This window comes from Schistocerca piceifrons, chromosome X (genome assembly GCF_021461385.2).
Source record: "Schistocerca piceifrons isolate TAMUIC-IGC-003096 chromosome X, iqSchPice1.1, whole genome shotgun sequence".
Lineage (NCBI taxonomy): Eukaryota > Metazoa > Arthropoda > Insecta > Orthoptera > Acrididae > Schistocerca > Schistocerca piceifrons.
The window spans coordinates 396,568,258-396,588,230 of record NC_060149.1 but is presented as its reverse complement, the minus strand read 5'-3'; the positions used below and the strand labels follow the sequence as shown (position 1 = coordinate 396,588,230).

Below are 19,973 nucleotides of genomic sequence, written 5' to 3'. Positions count from 1 at the left end.
CATACAAAGAGTGCAGTGGTTTGTTTACACAACATTCCACAAATTATACCAATGAACCACTGTGTATTTTTGCCATAGATCAAGAAATCTACAACAGATCTCATCACAGAAGTGGTGAAGGCTCTGGTTTTTACCCTCCATATGGCTCCAGACCAAAGGGTCCCTGATCAGTCCTGAAAACAATGCTGCAAATCAATAGCTGTGCAGAATTTTCACGAGAGATGCTAGCTGCCTTTATCACTTCTGTCTGTCTCTGACAAGAATTCAGAATGGTCTGAGGACCCAGACAACAGATATTATTGGTGTGGCATGACTAATGATGCAGGTACCCTGACCAAAACAGAGGAGAGATCACTGCATGAGGAGGAGAGACAACACCCAGTGACACTTTCTCACTATCAGCAGAAGAGGCATGGGGCTAGCCTGTACGCCATTAACAACATACCATCTTCCTCATAAAGCAGCTCCAAATCTGGATATGTCATACCAGTCACCACCCAGTGATTTCTTACTCCAAAACCAGGGCTCTCAGTGAAAGACAGTGGCAAAAAGACGGGGCCAGCAAGCTTCACAACATATTCACAATGGGAGATGCCACTCCTTTGCAGCAGCTCTATAAAGCTGGTTGCTAGTGGCCTATGCAGCTGCTACCTGTTTGTGAACAGCAGCCAACTCCTTCATCACAACCTCAGCAGCCACAATCTCTAACCATATGTAAATGTGAATGAGTTTCTTTCAAGGACATAAAGAAGTAATCGAATTAAGTGCAGGACAAGGTTATGCCTATGTAAAAAGTAAACCAAGAGCAATGCACAATCTTGAGGTGCTCCTGCTATGAGAGTCACTACATGAGGTGCTGATAGGACCAGATCAAAGGCAGCACAGAAATGTATTTAACAGTCAGTGGTTCGAACTGAATGACAGCGACACTAACAGCAGTATTGAAGCATACTATACATCAAGTACACATGAACCTAGCTTCATTTAGTACAAAACAATTTAGAAATTAAAATGCACTAACAATACACATAAAAACTACATAGTGTTGATCATGTAACAGCAGAGGCACTACTGGAGAGTATTTAATAGTCACTGGTTCAAACTGAACTCCAATCAGGTCTTCTCAGACTCATGCAGAATTTGCACTCCTGGGCAAAATGATACAGTTGAGACAGAAACTTAACTGTAACTTGGAAAGGCAGTTTGGAGTTTGAAAAAAAAGGAGGAGGGGAAGCTGTGGCATATGGAATCCAATTGGATGAAATGCAAATTGTCAGCATTTGAGGCCTAGTTTCAAACCGAGTTTTAATGTTGTAATTATTCAACATTTTGAATATTCCACAAAATAGCAAAACAGAACATTTAAATGCAAGAAAGGCTGTTGATTGTATCAAAAGGAAAATTTACTTCAGAAAACAGTAATATTACTTTAAGACAAAGTAGCTAGCCATGTTGTGAAATTCCAAACACTTCCAATAAAAACATTTAACAGTAAAAGAAAGCTACAATTAGCTAAGACAAATGATATTTCCTGCCTCAGGGAAGAAAGAGGTGTAAGTTAGGGAAGGTCAGAAAAGGATAGATCACTCGGATCCTATGTTGAGAGGAACCCACCTGTTGTGAGGACAACAGTAGACAAAGATGAAGACAGATGTATCAGACAGAGAAGGAGGTTAAAAAGAGTACATTGGTAACCAAAGCTCCAGCATCCATTCAGAGATAATAGAAAGGAAGGTGGATTAAGAGGAAGTGAAATCAGAAGCGGAACAAGTACTGCAGTTAAGCTGTTAACCTAAATTATGCCTTATCATCTAGATAAGAAAAACTTTATTTTTGAAACTGAATGTTTTCTTTGTTTCTACCAAATATCTTTTGCCTATTCATGCTAGGTGTCATCAGTAGTCTATAATGTAAAGAAAATATTTAGTTATATATATCTTGATAGGAGATCTGAAATGATTCTTGGCAGTTCATTTAAATTACTGAACTATTTACAATGACATAGTAGCGCTTTTTTTTTACACTTACATTAACTTTTATATCCTTTTTATGTATTCATGTGTTTTTCTGTAGGTACTAGACGCACATTGTACAAGTTTCCACTTGATATATCACATTTAAATATTTCACTGCACATAACTTATACTGTAGCACACTGGACAGGGTCTTGCTTACATACTGTAGAACTGACTGAGGGAACATGTGAGCTGTATAGAATGAGAGTAGAGTGAGTTTCTGGGGTAGGCATGGATGGAGAGTGGGTGATGGGACACTGTGGGCATGATGTGTGTGTGTGTGTGTGTGTGTGTGTGTGTGTGTGTGTGGGTGTGTGTGGGTGTGTGTGTTGCATCTGTAGATGTAAGTATAAAATTTCATATAGCCTGCTATGTGAGGTAAGTCTTTTTCTTGAAATTTATTAATTCTTCTCAGTTTTCATGATAAATGCCTAAGCTGCAGACACTAATAAAACAACTTTTCTCATTTTAAAAAATGCAAACATTAAGTAAGATGCATAGCTTAACATCTCGGCTTCTGTTTTTATGTTCCAAATAAATATCATCTGGACACCCTTGAAGAGCTTGAAATTTTTACTAAATATCCACAACAGTCAATAAACAAACAAAATTATTTCTGTAATAAACTCTTTTTCTAAGTGCTATCTTCCCTGTTATGATGTGATCTCTCTGTTTCTTGTCTTTTTTCTTTTGTTAGGATCCCTTTTTTGATGACTGATGACTCATTCTTGCATAACAGTAGCTACATTTAACAGTTTTCAGCCTTGTTATTCACACAGCACTCCAAGCTGTATGTCATAGTCAGCAGCAGACTCATTTTAAACATACTCTGTTTGGTTGTCAAACAAACTATCTAATCACACACAAGGTTTCTATTCTTGGTGAAAAAGATTAGATTCCTTTCTTATGCAGTTTTGTACTTCTAGTGTGGCAGTTCCATTCCTTGATATTGTACTTCCTAACTAATTGAAAACCTCCACATGTTCAGTTTCTCTCCACCTAGCACCAGGCTGCCATTGGCGGATGTCCTACTCATAATCACTGCTACAGTTTTGCTCTTGCTTACTGTCAGCTGGCTCTCTTTAAACTTGGAGCTCCATTCATCTAATCTTCCCTGTATTTCTAGTTCTGCTTCTTCCCGAATAGCTACATCATCAGCAAAGACTAAAGCAATGATATCATCATTTCCTATCTCCTTGTCCTCCTTTGCTATCACATCCATAAGTGCAATGAAAAGTAATGGGGAAAATGCACTCCCCTGTTGCACTCCTCTCGCTGTCCTCAACAAATCCGATCTGCCATTACCCAGTTGTTCACAACTCTTGCAGCCTTCAAATACCATTTGTATCTTCCTTATTAGTGAGTTTGGAACTATTCGTTTTTCTTAACACTTCCAGATCTTATACACTGGCACACTGTCATATGCTTTTTCCAAGTCCAGGAATGTGATTATGAGGTCTTTACCCTTTTCAAAATACTTGGTGCAAATATGGGCTCTGTTGTTACTCTGCTGCTTCTAAATCCATGTTGTTCTTCTTTAAACCAGTTTTCTAACAATGATCTGAATCTTTTCTCCACAATATTTTCCAATATCTTAAGACAGTGTGATAATAGGGTGTTTCCTCCAAAATTAGAACACTTTCATACTTCCTTTCTTGAATAGTTGTATTATAATCCCCTTCTTCCAATCATCTGATACTTTTTTTTCCTTCCAAATGACTTCCAGTGTTCAATGTACCCACTGTACTCCTTGGATGCCTGCAGCCTTGGTCATGTCTGCTGTCAATTCATTGGATTGGCTGACTTGCCTCTTATCATCTGCTTTGAGGCATTCTCTGTCTGTGCCCAGGTAACATGCGGCTGTTCCATTTCAGGTTCTGGTAAATCCTTCATTTCCTGTTCCTCCTCTGGTATCTTCTTGCCATTCAATAATGTGCTGAAGTATATTTTCTTCCCATCTCTGATTCCTTCTGCATCCTGGACTAAACTCCCATTTCCTCTTCCTATCAGTGGTATGCCTTCACTATCTGATACTTTGCTTTTTACCAATATGTACAGAATTTTCTTGTTTCAATTGCTCACTTCCTCTAGTCTTCAGGTGAATATTTCCCAACTTGTATGCCTGTTCCAATTTGCATATTTTTAAGCATCTACTGGTTTGATCCCTTGGATTTGTTTTTGTTTCTCCACATCTGTGATTTTCTTTCCTATGATCCATTCTTTAATAGCTTCCTTTATCCTGTCATTTCACCAGTTGGTTTCCTTCTGTTTTACTTTACCACTTGTTTTACCACAGACTTGTAAAGTGCAGTTTACTAACATTGTCTTCGGTGTTACCCAGTCCTCAATGCATCATCTGTTGGTAAATTTGCAGTTATCAGACTTTGATAGATGTTCTTCTCCTGCTTACTTTAGTCTGCATTTTTTGACCTTAGGTATCTTCTTGAACATATTGTGCTTGTCATTTTCTCCTTCATATCAGCTATATGTAGTCTATGGTCACTGTCCAATGATTCTGTTGATATGACTTTTACCCTTCTTACTCTTCCTCCAGTGTGTTTATCACTCATCACATAATCAATAACTAAACTGCTTCTTCCATCCCAGTCATACATGATGATTTTGTGGCTGTGTCTTTTCTTGGAGAATGTGTTCTTTATGGAGAGCTTATTTCTTACAAAAAAGTCTAGTTTCTTCTCAGTATTTCTTCCTCCATACCCAAAAAATCCCATCACTTCTTCATATCAACATCTGTCTACTCCAATTTGGGCATTCAAATTATCTATTACCATGATGTTATTTTCCTTGATGTTATCTTCCAATTTCTGTGGGAAGGGTTCTTCATCTTCATTGCTACATCCTTGTTGGGGGGCATATACACTCCTGGAAATTGAAATAAGAACACCGTGAATTCATTGTCCCAGGAAGGGGAAACTTTATTGACACATTCCTGGGGTCAGATACATCACATGATCACACTGACAGAACCACAGGCACATAGACACAGGCAACAGAGCATGCACATTGTCGGCACTAGTACAGTGTATATCCACCTTTCGCAGCAATGCAGGCTGCTATTCTCCCATGGAGACGATCGTAGAGATGCTGGATGTAGTCCTGTGGAATGGCTTGCCATGCCATTTCCACCTGGCGCCTCAGTTGGACCAGCGTTCGTGCTGAATGTGCAGACCGCGTGAGACGACGCTTCATCCAGTCCCAAACATGCTCAATGGGGGACAGATCCGGAGATCTTGCTGGCCAGTGTAGTTGACTTACACCTTCTAGAGCACGTTGGGTGGCACAGGATACATGCGGATGTGCATTGTCCTGTTGGAACAGCAAGTTCCCTTGCCGGTCTAGGAATGGTAGAACGATGGGTTCGATGACGGTTTGGATGTACCGTGCACTATTCAGTGTCCCCTCGACGATCACCAGTGGTGTACGGCCAGTGTAGGAGATCGCTCCCCACACCATGATGCCGGGTGTTGACCCTGTGTGCCTCGGTCGTATGCAGTCCTGATTGTGGCGCTCACCTGCACGGCGCCAAACACGCATACGACCATCATTGGCACCAAGGCAGAAGCGACTCTCATCGCTGAAGACGACACGTCTCCATTCGTCCCTCCATTCACGCCTGTCGCGACACCACTGGAGGCGGGCTGCTCTCTCAAAATTTTAGTAGTAAACCACCTTGTGATTCACAATGCCACTCATGTAACATATGCTACTGGAGTTTGTTCTGCATTTCTGTACCCTCATGCATGACCTAAACCCTCACGCACCACCTAAATGATTTGTGACAAATCATACCACTCTTTGTTGGATCTTCTCTACCTCCTCTGTCAATCCTACCTGGTAAGGATCCCAGAAAAATGAACTGTATTCAAGAATCAGTCAAACAGGCAGCTTGTAAGCCAATTCCTTCATGGATGAGTTACATTTTCTTAAAATTCTTCTTATGAATCTCAGTCTGGCATCTGTCTTTCCTACTGTTTGCAAAGTGATACCATCTTCTGGTGTTACTACTTTCTTGTGGACAACTGCATCATCTATGAACAATGAAGTGCCAAAGAAACTGGTAAAGGCATGCTTATTCAAATATAGAGATATGTAAATAGGCAGAATATGGCGCTGCAGTCGACAATGCCTATATAAGACAAAAAGTGTCTGGCACAGTTGTTAGATCAGTTACTGCTGGCTACAATTGCAGGTTATCAAGATTTAAGTGAGTTTGAATGTGGTGTTGTAGTCGGCACATGAGTGATGGTACACAGCATCTATGAGGTAGCGAGGAAGTGGGGATTTTCCTGTACAACCATTTCACAAGTGTACCATGAATATCAGGAATCCAGGAAAACATCAAATCTCCGACATCGCTGTGGGCAGGAAAAGATCCTGCAAGAACGGGACCAATGACGGCTGAAGAGAATCATTCAACATGACAGAAGTGCAACCCTTCCACAAACTGGTGCAGATTTCAATGCTATGCCATCAACAATTGTCAGCATGTGAACCATTCAATGAAACATCATCAATATAGGATTTTGGATCCAAAGGCCCTCTTGTGTACCCTTGATGACTGCACCATGACACAAAAAGCTTTACGTGGTGCCTGGGCCTATCAACACCGACATTGGACTGTTGATGACTGGAAACATGTTGTCTGGTTAGATGAGTCTCGTTTCAAATTGTATGGAGTGGATGGACATGTATGGATATGGAGACAACCTCATGAAGTCATGGAACCTGCATGTCAGCAGGGAATTGTTAAAGCTGGTTAATGCTCTGTAATGGTGTGGAGTGTGTGTGGTTGGAGTGATATGGGACCCCTAATATGTCTAGATATGATTCTGATGGGTGACAGGTTCGTAAGCATCTTGTCTGATCATCTGCATCCATTCATGTCCATTGTGCATTCTGACGGACATGGGAAATTCCATCAGGACAATGCGACACTCTGCACGTCCAGAATTGCTACAGAGTGGCTCCAGGAACACTCTTCTGAGTTTAAACACTTCCACTGGCCACCAAACTTCCCAGACATGAACCTTATTGAGCATATCTGGGATGCTTTGCAATGTGCTGTTCGGAAGAGATCTCCACCCTCTCATACTCTTATGGATTTGTGAACAGCCCTGTAGGATTCATGGTGCCAATTCCCTCCAGCACTACGTCAGACATTAATGGAGTCCATACCATGTTGTGTAGCAGCACTTCTGCATGCTCATGGGGTTCCTACATGATATTAGGTAGGTGTACAAGTTTCTTTGGCTCTTCAGTGTATGTTTTAAACAGTAATGGTCCTATCACACTTCCTTGAGGTACTATTGACCCGCGCATTTTTCTGATCACAAGGAAGGCTCCATTGCACCAACAGTCTGGTGTAGATGGCCACTAGAAGAGAAGCAGGTCCTTTGGCATTCTCCATATAGAATCATAGAGCTATTCTTCTTGCAATAGATCATGTTGCTCTATCACATAATAAGGACAGTTTCACTTTACAAGGTTTGGACAAAAATATGAAATACCATGATAAATGCATGCTTGAACATAAATGCAGACACTAGCAAAGCCTTCAGCTTGTGCTGTTGTATTTCACCATGATCAGCACCTGTGCTATATCCTCAATATGTTGCAAAGTGTTAGTCATGCTCAGAAGAGTATTCTTGTAGTTTTGAGTGCATTTAAGTTCAAGCTAAGTAAATTTGGGTGTGGGCAAACTGTTGGTGCTTGTATGGTGAATCTTCCTGTAACTAAGGAAGCTGAACTGTTTAGTATTTCAAGAGTCACTGTATTGAAGATTTATGGCACATACAGGGAAAGTGGAAAAACATCACTCACTAAGTCACAATGAGGATGAAAAGGTGTTTTGAGTGATCATGACTGATGGTCATTGAAGGGGATTGTGACCAAAAATAATTGGGCAACAGCTGCAAAAGTAATTTCAGAACTGAATATCACACTTACGAATCCTTTCAGCACTGAACCAGTACAAAGGTTGTTCCAGAAGCAGGGAATTGCAGGGCAAGCTGGAATTTCTGAATTACTCACCAGTGATACACATCCACATAGCAGGAAAACATGGTGCTGAAGCCATAAAACATGGATTGTGAAGCAGTGAAAGTATGTCATTTGCTTGGATGAGTCTTGTTTAACATTTTCCAACTTCTGACTGTTTTTACATCCCAAGAGTGAAACATGGTGGGGGTTCAATGAATATTTGGGCAGCCATGCCATGGTGTCTAATGGACTCCATGGATACTTTGCAAGGTTACAGTAATGTCTAGGATTATATGACCATTTTGGATGATCAGGTCCCTCCCATGGCACAATGTTTGTTTCCAAACGGTGATGCAGTGTTCCAGGGAGATACAGCCCCTGTTCGCACAGCTTGCATCATCCAGGACTGCTTTTGTAAGCACAAGAGTGAATATTTGCATCTTCCCTAGCCACCACATTCACCAGATCTTAATATTATTAAGCCTTTGTAGTCCACATTGGAGAGAAGGGTAAATGTACACTACCCACCTCCATCATCATTACCTGAAATTGTCACTATTTTGCAGTAAGAACTGTATAAGGTTCCCTTGAAAACCATACAGGACCTGTATTTATCCATTCTGAGATGAATGAAGGTATTTTGTATGCCATTGGCTTTCCTACACTGTATTAGGTACTGTAATGTGTTGTGTTTGTGGTGTTTCCATATTTTTGTCCTCCCCTTGTAGTTATTTGATGAGCTCTGTCTCTGCCCTACAAAGCTATCTTAGTCTTCCTGTTCTGCTGCTGTGCTGTGTATTTTCTCATTCTTGCAATAGTTTGCTGTTAGTGGACTACATGTATTTAAAAGAGATTTACAATTTGTTAAAGTGTTAGTTGCATTTCATTTTAGCTCACTATTTATTTACATAAAAAGACTTTTCCATACATTTTTATAACTGTTTGTGCATGAGATCCAAGTGATACCACCTTCTTTCAAACTCATTGTTGATATATGTAAACATCAGTATCTGAACAAGCCCCACAGGGAAATCTGAAGTTTTTTTCAAATCAGGAAGTGTGTTATTGATTTAAAAATTGTCTAAAACCTATCTTCTACCCAATGTAAAAATCATACTGTTTATTTTCAATCATCTTTATGTGGCAAATGACCTGATCATGTGCATCTCTGTTTCAGGAAAACCATTTCGGGTGAGATTTGAAAATGGTCAAGGAATTTTGTATTCCCTAAAGAATCTAGGACCTGGAAGAATATATAGGCAAGTGAAAATACATTTTTCTTGATTTGATTGCATATTTAATATTATTTTTATGAAATTCAAATGAAGCTGTTTAAAAGAAAATAATTATCATGTTCTTGTAAAAATAAAGAAAAAGCAGCCTCATTAAGTATTAGATTGTACTCCCAAAAGAAAAATTTTACAGTATTAAGACTGGTTGTAAATTATAAGTAAGCAATTGTGGTCTTGTTTTTCTTGAAAGTCATCCATCAGATCAAATATTCCATCATTTTACAGATATGCATCCAGGATACTAATTCTGGTCCTGATATTTCAGCTGACAACCTTTGAGCTACCCTCAAGTTAAGTTGCTTGCATAATTTTTAATCATTTTACACAATATTGTGGAGTAAATGCACACACATCAGAGATAACACTGTTGGTAAAAAGAGTGTCAATCATAGATAAAACTTTGTTCTTCTACAAGTAAAACAAAGGAAGTGCAGAGTCAGTAAATCCATAGTGCTTACAAAGTATGCAGCTGATTATTATGGATGACATATGCTGAAATCCCAGGCAGTGAAGACTTAGAACAATATTTCCTTTAAATTAGAATAGAATAGAAACTTTATTGTCACATAACATGTCTTATACCATCAGGTGATTGGGACATAGGTGTCTCATCAGTTTAAAGCTACTTCTGATTGTAAGTATACAGAATAATTACAGGTATTTTACAATTTTAACTACCACAAAATTATTTAAAATAATCATGTTGAAAATAAAGTAAACTTAATAATAAATATTTACTTAAAGTACCTTTTTAGAATGATGGAATAAAATGTAACATCAGGCACAATTATTTGTGACAATCAGTCATAAATTTTTCTGCACTGTAATAACATTTGCTTGCTACATATTTTTTAAATGATGTCCAAATTCTTATGGTTCATAATTTTTAAATTTCTCACAGACTTTATTTCCCAGCCTCATACCCATATAGTAAGGTGTCTTCTCCAGTAGTTTTAGCCTATGAGTTGGTACCTTATACTGATATTTGTTTCTTGTTCCATAATCATGCTTAAACAAGTTATCCTCAAAAAGTTGTGGGTTTTGTTTATAAAACTTAATTGGCTCATTGGTATAGAAGCCAGGAACAGTCATAAGATCAAGGGCCTTGAGCAGAGGTCTGCATGATTGTCATTTTTCTGCACCTGCCATTGCTCTAACTATTTTTTTCTGTAGCCTAAAGACTCTCTGTAAGTTTTTTTCTCTGATCCCCAAAAAGTTCTAGCATATCTAATCACAGATACAAAATATGCATGATATACAATTTTTTTGACCGATGTTTCTGTTATACTGCTTATAACATTCATTGCAAATATTAGACTATTTAGACAGTGACACATGGCATCTATCTACATGTTCTGTCCATGATAAATTCTTGTTCAGCATTACAACTAGAACTTTGGTACAGTTTGTGGTGACAAGGTGATTGTCCTCATATGGTATTTCCAGTATATCCTGTAAAGTGAATGATTTGTGTGTTTGGTAGATTTAATTTCAGACCATTATTTCTCACCCAGGCCTCAATTTCAGCCAGAGACTGCTGAAGATGACTAATTAAATTTTCACTTTTCTTGCAACAGACTATTGCTGCAGAGTCATCTGCATAAAGAATAGTGTCTGAATTTCTGTTTGTCGGCAGGTCATTTATATAATACAAGAACAATATTGGCCCAAGTACAGATCCTTTTTCTGTCTTTTTCCAACTTGAAAAGAATCTCTTACTAGTTTCTTCTGTTACTATTCTTGATTTCCTGTTCAATAGGTAAGATGACATCCATCTCAGTGGATTTTCACTAAAACCACATGCTTGCAGCTTGCGAAGTAGTAGTTTGTGATATACTGTATCACAGGCTTTACTTAGGTCACAAAAGATGCCCAATACATTAATATTTTTATTTAGACTACTACTATTTTTTGTAATAAGTTCGTCAATGACTTGCACAGTGCAATGTCCTCTTTAGAAACCATGTTGATTGTTCTGGATAATATTGTGCAGATTATTATAGTTAACTATCTGGTTACATGCAGCTCTTTCAAATATTGATAACAATGAGACTGGTCAATAATTACTCATTTCATCGAGTCTGCCTTTTTTTTTTTTTTTTTTGTAAATGGGCCATATTTCAGCATACTTCAATATACCAGGAAAACATGCTTCCTCAAAAGATTGATTCATTATAAGGGACAGAGGATGTGCAGTACTATGGGTGACCACCTTTATTATTTTGTAGGAATTTCATCCCAACCCACCTGAACAGTCTCACTTTCAACCACCAGTTCATGTTTCCATTGTCTGCCTTTCTTGATACCTATTTTATTCTTTACAATGGCCCGTATTGCTTTAGGCTTATTTTTAGCATTTGAAATTAATTATTATTCACCAATTTTTTGGGTTGTCTGACAACTGTATCAAAGATTTTCATATATTGCCTTACATAATTTCAGAATTCTGGGTCTCATTTGACTTTCGCCTCATGCTTGAAATCTGAATACCCCTTGTTATCCATGAACCCTTCTTAAGTGTGTCAATTTCTATGTTTATAAAAGGTAAGCATTCATTGAACGCCATCAAGAGGGCCTCCAGAAAGTTATTGAAATTTTCATTTACTGAGGACTTAGCAGTAAATGTCCATGAGATGAGGCTGATTTTATTGATGAACATTTCTATATTTTCTTGTCTAAAATTTATGATTTTCTTATTTGTGTGCTTTGGGCTAACACAGGGTAGTGGCATTAATAGAGGCCTGTGGTCTGAGATCCCTAAGCTTACTACACATTTTTCTGTTGCTCTGTAGTTTAAGCTACTAGCAATGTTATCTATGCAGGATGGCAACGAAGCAGTTACCCTAGTTATTTCTATAAAATTTAGAATACAACCATGTGTGGACATCAGCTTCTTCATCTTAAAGGCAAATTTGTCATTTTCTCTCACAGCTATGTTAAAATCATCAGAAACAACGATTTTTTACATAACTTTTCAGTTTTGAGTTGGTGGAGTAAATTTTCAAGTTTGACTGGAAAACTGCAAGAGATTGAGTAACCAGGAATATGATATATGCTGAATATCAGCATGTTATAGTCTGTAAGTTCTATGCAGCAACTCTCAAATGTGTGTTTTTCATTTAAATTATTGAAATTTTGCTTAATTTGGTATTTTAGTGATAAATGAATCAGAATACATGAACCACTATACCCATTGTCTCTACAGAAGCTAGCTGCTACTGTAAGTTTGTTCAATAAATTTATATTTTCACTCTAAGCCAATGTTCACTTATGCAAATAACCTTTACAGACCATTTTGTTCTCTCTAGAAATATTTCTAACTCATGAAGCTTACTGACCATATTACTTGATAAACCTCAAATATTGAAATACATAATAAGATTATTATTTGCTATTCTAGATGTGATGTCATCAAAATTATCTACTCTAAACTGGCCAGACACAACTTTTTTTAGATTACTTATTTTAATGTTTTTTCCTCCCAGTTTCTACTAAAAAGTCCTTAAGGTGGCATGGTGGTGAAGTTTTTCTCTTGTTATGAGTGGCTGTTATTGAGTCTTCTGCTGTTGTTTCTTGTGTTGTTGTTTGAGAGCAGTGATGTGAAATGTGGGGTTTCCATGATTTGCCGAGCTGGAAGACTTCATCTTGGTTGAGCAGGTTGTCTGCTAATAGTATTTCAACAGCTTTCTTGAGCACAGAATCCCAGTAGGATGAGGCTGTGGCCAGTATCTTAACTTTCCTCTTATGCACAGAATGGCCAGTGGAAGTACAGTGTTGAGACATTGCAGACTTATTGGTCTGTAAAAGGCAAATGTATCACCACCATTCAATGCAAAGTTCTTGTACAGTACATACTGTTTGATCTATGTACTTTTTTCCACATTCACAAGTAATATCTCTTCAAAAATGCAAGAATAATGAAGAAGCATGAAGTGAGTGTGATCTTCCTTCCACAGTGCAAGATGGCAGTTCTTGTGGGATCTGGAAAGGATGATCTGTGTTACAAAAGGTGGGTATAAATGAACTTCCTTGTGAGTGTTGCAAAGGTACTTAGAACAAACAATATGCAAGGCTCTAAAAGCTGCATTGAACAGCAGGGCCATACCAACCTTCTACAGTCCAATAAATCTGTAGTAGCTGAACAATGTATTTCCACTGTCCATTCCATGGATTATGGGAAAGTTAAGATCCTGGCAGTAGCCTCATCCTACTGGGATAGCTTGAAAAATCACGGACACCCCTCAATTCAAGTCTTCACTCTCAAAGGAAATATTGTTCTAAGTATTCACTGCCTGGCAATCCAAAATATGCTATCCATAATAATGAACCACATACTCCTACGTCTACATCTACACAGATACTCCACAACCCACTATATGGTGCATGGCGGATGGCAGCCTGTACCATTAGATGTTATTTCCTTTCTTATTCTACTCTCAAACATAATGAGGGAAAAATGACTGTGTGTATGCCTCCATATGAGCCCTAATTTTGCATATCTTATCTTCAAGGTTCTTACACACAACGTATGTTGGCGGCAGTAGAATAGTTCGGCAGTCAGCTTCGAATGTTGATTCTCTAAATTTTCTCCATAGTGTTTATCAAAAATAACATCACCTTCCCTCCAGGAATTCCATTTGAATTCCCAAAGCATCTCCATAACTCTTATATTTTGTTTGAACCTACTGGTAACAAATCTAACAGCACACCTCTGAATTGCTATGATGTCCTCCTTCAATCCGACTTGGTACAGATTCCAAACACTTGAGCAGTACTCAAGAATAGGTTGCACTAGCACCCTATATGTGGTCTCCTTTACAGGTGAACCACTTCCTAAAATTCTCCCAATAAACTAAAGTCAACCAATTGCCTTATCTACCACAACTCTCACATGCTTGTTGCATCTCATATCGCTTTGCAACATTATTCCCAGGTATTTTAATGGCCTGACTGTGTCAAACAGGACATTAGTAATACTATATCTGAACATTAAAAGTTTGATCTTCCTACTCATTTGCATTAACTTACATTTTTCCACTTTCATGGCTAGCTGCCATTTATCACACCAACTGGAAATTTTGTCTAAGTTGTCTTGTATCTTTCTACAGACACTCAACTTCAACACCTCACTGTACACCATGGCATCATCAGCAAACAACCACAGGTTACTGTCCACCTGTCAGAGAAATCATTTATGTATATAGAGATCAACAGCAGTCCTATCACACTTCCCTGGGGCACTCCTGACGATACCCTTGTCTCTGATGAACACTCACCTTCGAGGACAACATACTGGGTTCTATTATTTAAGAAGTCTTCAAGTCACTCACAGATCTATGAACTTATTCCATATGCTTGTACCTTCATTAACAACTGACAATGGGGCACCATGTCAAATGCTTTCCAGAAATCTAGAAATATGGAATCTGCATGTTGCCCTTCATCCATAGCTCTCAGTATATCATGTGAGGAAAAGGCAAGCTGAGTTTCACAAGAGTGATGCTTTCTAAAACCATCTGATTCATTCACATAATCTTCTCAGTCTCAAGAAAGTTTATTATGTTTGAAATGAGAATATGTTCAAGCACTTCATAAGCATTGTGAATTTTCTGACTCTGCACTTGCTTTGTTTTACTCTTAAAAGCATGAAGTTTTACCTATAATTGATGCTCTTGTTTAACAGTGCATCTCTGATATGTGCACATTTAGTCCACAGCATTGTGTAAAGTGATTAAGAATCTTGCAAGCAAGTCATCTTGAGAATGGCTCAAAGGACGCCAGCTGAAATATTTGATCAAGAATTAATAATATCCTAGATGTACGTCCAAAAAAATGTTGCAATAGATGAGGCTGTAATTCTTACACTAGAACAGTTCCTTAAAGTCAAGGACTGATGTATCATAGAACATTATAGAGTCACAACGGGAAATGTGTGTTAAAACAAGTACAAGCAATGGAGTGAGGAAAGATAGCAAATCACAGTATGGATGAAGTATTGAGCATAAGTTAAGTACAGTAACATCTGTGTTGAGTTGATTGTGGGGAATAGTTGTTTTGAAATGGAAGGGGTGAACATGAAAGAGGGGAATGGAAGATACAGCAGGGAAGTGGTATAAAAATGAGTGTGGAGAAACAGCTCCCTATACAGAAGGCAGAGGTCGTTGCACAGAAATGCAGGTGGATTGGTGGGCAAGCACAGAATAATAAAGAGGCCAGATTACCTTTCACTCTATTGCTAATTTCTCTTTCCAATACTATTCCTACTCCTCCTATATTGCTGATAAATATGAATAATCCTATTATCTCGACTCCAGTACTCTCTCAAATTGACATCACACCTTACTCATACTTAAAATATTTTTTTCTATATCTTTCCTGTTTCTGCCATTAGATTTTCTACATTCCAACACTGCCTTAGCATTCTAACATTCACTCCATCCAACTTAATTAGTTCCCTCTTTCCACCTGGTAATCCTCCCAAGAAATGCCCACTCGGGGATCTGAAGGGGGGACTAATATGCCTCCAGTATATTTTACTCATGAGAAGGCAACCAGAGAACTGTATATATTGCAGAAATGTAGTATCGTGTTTTCCATTGCCTTTGACAAAGGCATCCAGCCACCACTTAAATCAACCATGCCAAATCAGTAAAGGTATGCTGGCCCTGCACAGTTGTGGGAAAATGCACAAGAAAAAGAAGACATATCAAGAAACTCATTTAACGAGTAAAAACAGTGTTCTACCTAGTAGGCCTTTACCTGTAATTCAAACTTTTTAGTGTCTTTTAACGATTTTATGCAACTAGGTAATACAGTGTATAATTTGATGGGTGCAGGGTACCTGTAATAGTTTGCTCCAGTTTTATACGTATCTATGTCATCCTTTTGTCTTGTGTTGAAATTATGTACAGTGTTATTCTTGTAGATTTGTGAAATTTGCACATACATGTTTCTTTTCACATGAATCACATTTTCCAAAATGTATGTACAAGGAAGAAGAAAAACACTTTTTTTGGCAATAACCTGCATCATTTTCTTTGGTCTACATCTTACATTACTCTTATTATTTTCTTTTGTAACCTGACACCACAATTACCCCAAAACAATACACAGTATCTAAGTACGAAGTGGACATATGCTAAATGTGTGTGTCAGTTCTTGTGCAGTTCTTTCTTTCTTCTCTCTCTCTCTCTTTCATTTTTAATCCTCTTCTTCATCTGTCTCTCTTCTTTCTATCTTTCTTTCTTTTTTTACGTATATATAATCTTGTCACACAACAGGCTGTATGGGTATTTAATTGTTAGTGTATTTCTTCTACATCTGTGTTCCACTGAATATCCTGCCATATCCAAAGCCCCAAAATTTCACACAGTCTGTCTTTATGGTTGTTTAACCAAACAGTTCAATGTGAGAAGACAAAGGATCTCTGTTCAAGGCTGTGTGTATTTGCATAGAAACAGTGGCAATAAAAATTATCTGTGATGTTATGTGAGACTTCTTGGATGTGTTTCATGGGTGTTACCTCAGTGCTGCTTTCATCCAACATAGTAGCATCATCTGCAAACTGAAATATCTTTTGTGTATTATCTATTAACACTAAGTTATTTGCATAGACCAGAAACAGAATAGGATCTAGAACAGTTCCTGTGGAACACAATTTTTCACCCCCGTTAAATATGACTTATATTTAACAATTCAGACATTTCTCACCTGCTCTGTTTCCACAAACTGTTTCCTTTCTGCAAGCTGTGAAATCAACCCAGTTACTTGCTGTTCTCCTGATAGATATTTTTTCTAATTTAAAAACCAGCATTTATGACTGATTGTATCAAACTCTTTTGAAAAAACTATAAATAATGCTGTAATATTTACCTTTGTTATCCATTGTTTGATGTGCATCATGTATAAATGAGAAGACTGCTGCTCATGTTGAGCAAGCTGTTCGAAAACCCTATTGGGACTCTGACAGTATGTTACTGTGATCTAAGATGCTTTTACCTTTTATGGAAAAATTTTTCTGTTACCTCTGCTAATGCTGAAGATAATGCTATAGGCCTATAATTTGACATGTAATGCTTATTCCCTTTTTTATGCAATAGCTTAACTTTGCTTCTTTTGAGACTTGGGAAAGTTTATGAAGAAAAAGACAAATTGATCAGATAACACAGAGCTTCAGAAATCAGCCCTCCACATTTTTTATAATGAAGTCTGATATGTTATCTGTTCTTTACAAGTGCTTGGTTTTTAAGTTTTCAATGCCTTGCTGTAAATGTTTCTCATTTGTTGGGTATAAAGATACATGATGATTTTATGTTTTGTTCAGTGTACATTAGATGCTTGTGAAATATACTTTGCTGTACAGAGTCTTCTGCTATATTTGTGATGTACTGATCAAAAGCATCAGCTATTTCCTCAGGATTGTTAGTAACTCCAAATTCATTTTTGTAATGTCATGTTATTTAGGTCGTCTTTCTTGTCTATTTCTCATTTTACCACTTCACATATTGTTTTTGCCCTGTTAGAAGCAGATCTTATGCACATATCAGTCTCTAGTCTCTCATCTTCTTTCATTACTTTCCTCAGGATCCATTTGTAAGCTTTACAATATCTGTTAAAGTCAGCTGCAGTCCTCCTTTTCTTTGCTGCATTGCATGGGTGTCATTTCCTGGTACAAGATTTTAATATACCAGTAGTGATCTGCCAGTTATGAATGCTTGAACTTTTTTTTAATTTTTTAGGGGGAAACAAGATTAAAGTAGTTCTTCACTATATCTATGAAAAGGTGAAATTTGTCTTATACACAACCCACCCAACTTATTGACTCCCAAGGTTCTTCCTGTAAGTAGCTTCTCAACAACTGTATTCTGTGGTTGCTTAAGGTCCTACCTTCAAGTTGCTGTGTCCCATTTGGCACATAGGCATTGGAAATAATGACAAATATTTATCCTGAAATCATAAAGAATGTTGTTATATTCAAAGTTGCACTAATAAAATTTGGTGTGATGTTTGTTTGTTTGTTTGTTTGTTTATTGAGCACCCGTTTTATCATGTACAATGATATGGGATTTGTCATATGTTACATACAGAAAAAATATGAATAACAACATATTATGTAAAAACTATTAGTGAACAATCTGAATTAAATATATGGGCAAAACAATTATAGCTTACATGATATAAATTTGTAACAATATAGGACACAAATAAGTTACATATATTCTGTGTATAATGGACAGCAACAAGAAACAATGATTATAACACTCTATATTGACAGATTAATTAATTTTTGTGTGTACATAAAAGAGTCTACCCCACGACACAAGTTTGTATATGAGTAACTTATAAGATAGGTGAAGGCACGCTATCTTTCTGAAGAATTCATATATTCACTAACGTGAGGAGAAAATTTCATTGAACTGTACTATACAAGCGATTGTCGAAATTGTAGTAAGACATTATTTACATTTTAGTCCAGTGTAAATAAGGTTTTCAAAGACCAACCAGAGAAGAAAACTTGCTTGTAAATATTCCATTAAAGCTTGTGTTAAAAAGTTAACTGTGTCAATAGAAACTTGTTTGTAAAACATGCAAAATAAGTTGTTGTCAATACAGAAAACAGATTAACAAAGGTGTATTCATGTACCTACTCAAGACTTTCCTTTGGTAACGACTCAACTATCTGAACAAGGTAACTGAAAGTCATTGCCTGATTCTTATTTGGTGCCATTTGATTACATTATGTACAGTGTGTGTACTGTAATTTAGGACAAGTAAACTTTACCTAATATCTTGAAATATTTAGCCTATATATTCTTACAATATCAGAAATTAGACTGGCAGTAATGATAGTGATGTTGTGTACATATTTCTCTTGATTAATATTTAGGGGCTAAAGTTATTTACATACTACATGCTACAACATATTCGCGTGATTACAGTACATACATATAAGTAATAACAGCATTCCTCATTCTTTACACATGTACTCCTCTACACTATAAAATTCTTTTTCCATTAAATAATCCTTTGGAGGCTTGTTGTGCTATCTGTCAGTTAGGGGAAAGCAAATTATTATTTGTGGGGACTTCAATGTTGATTCACTGAAAGAGTGTAATAGGAAGAATGACCTGGAAGTCTTGCTTGGTTCTTTCAATTTGACATCTGTCATTGATTTTCCTACTCGGGTAATAAAGGACAGCAGCACATTGATAAATAACACTTTTATAGACCAAGATAAGTTTAAAAACATAAATTCTTGTCCTGTTGAGAATGGCCTCTCTGATCATGCTACTCAGCTAGTTACAGTATAGGACATAGCTCCATTCAGTAATTCAAAACTACCCATCAAAGTTGTGCATTCAATTAATGACTCAAAAATTAGAAATTTCAGAGAAAATCTTCACCAGTTAGACTGGGATGAGGTGTACAAGGAACCTGATGCTAATTTAAAATATAACTTAGTTCCTGATACACTTGTAAGAGAATTTGAAAACTGTTTCCCCAAGAAAGTAGTTGAATCTAATTATAAAAAACCATGCAAAAAATCTTGGCTTACTAAAGGAATAAAAAAATCTTGTAACCACAAAAGGGAACTGTATCTAACAACAAGAAGGGGTAATGACCCAAAAACAGCCAAATATTATAAAAACTACTGTGCTACATTAAG

At 37.3% G+C, this 19,973-nt stretch overlaps 1 protein-coding gene across 1 annotated transcript in view; it reads left to right on the top strand.

Moving 5' to 3' along the window:
• The window catches only part of LOC124723147 (hemicentin-1-like), a 754,903-nt gene that overhangs the window by 712,212 nt on the left and 22,718 nt on the right, over window positions 1-19,973 (top strand). The window contains exon 55 of the mRNA XM_047248337.1: window positions 9,193-9,274. Within this exon, the coding sequence (XP_047104293.1) occupies window positions 9,193-9,274 (82 nt within the window). The remainder of the gene's footprint in view (window positions 1-9,192; window positions 9,275-19,973) is intronic.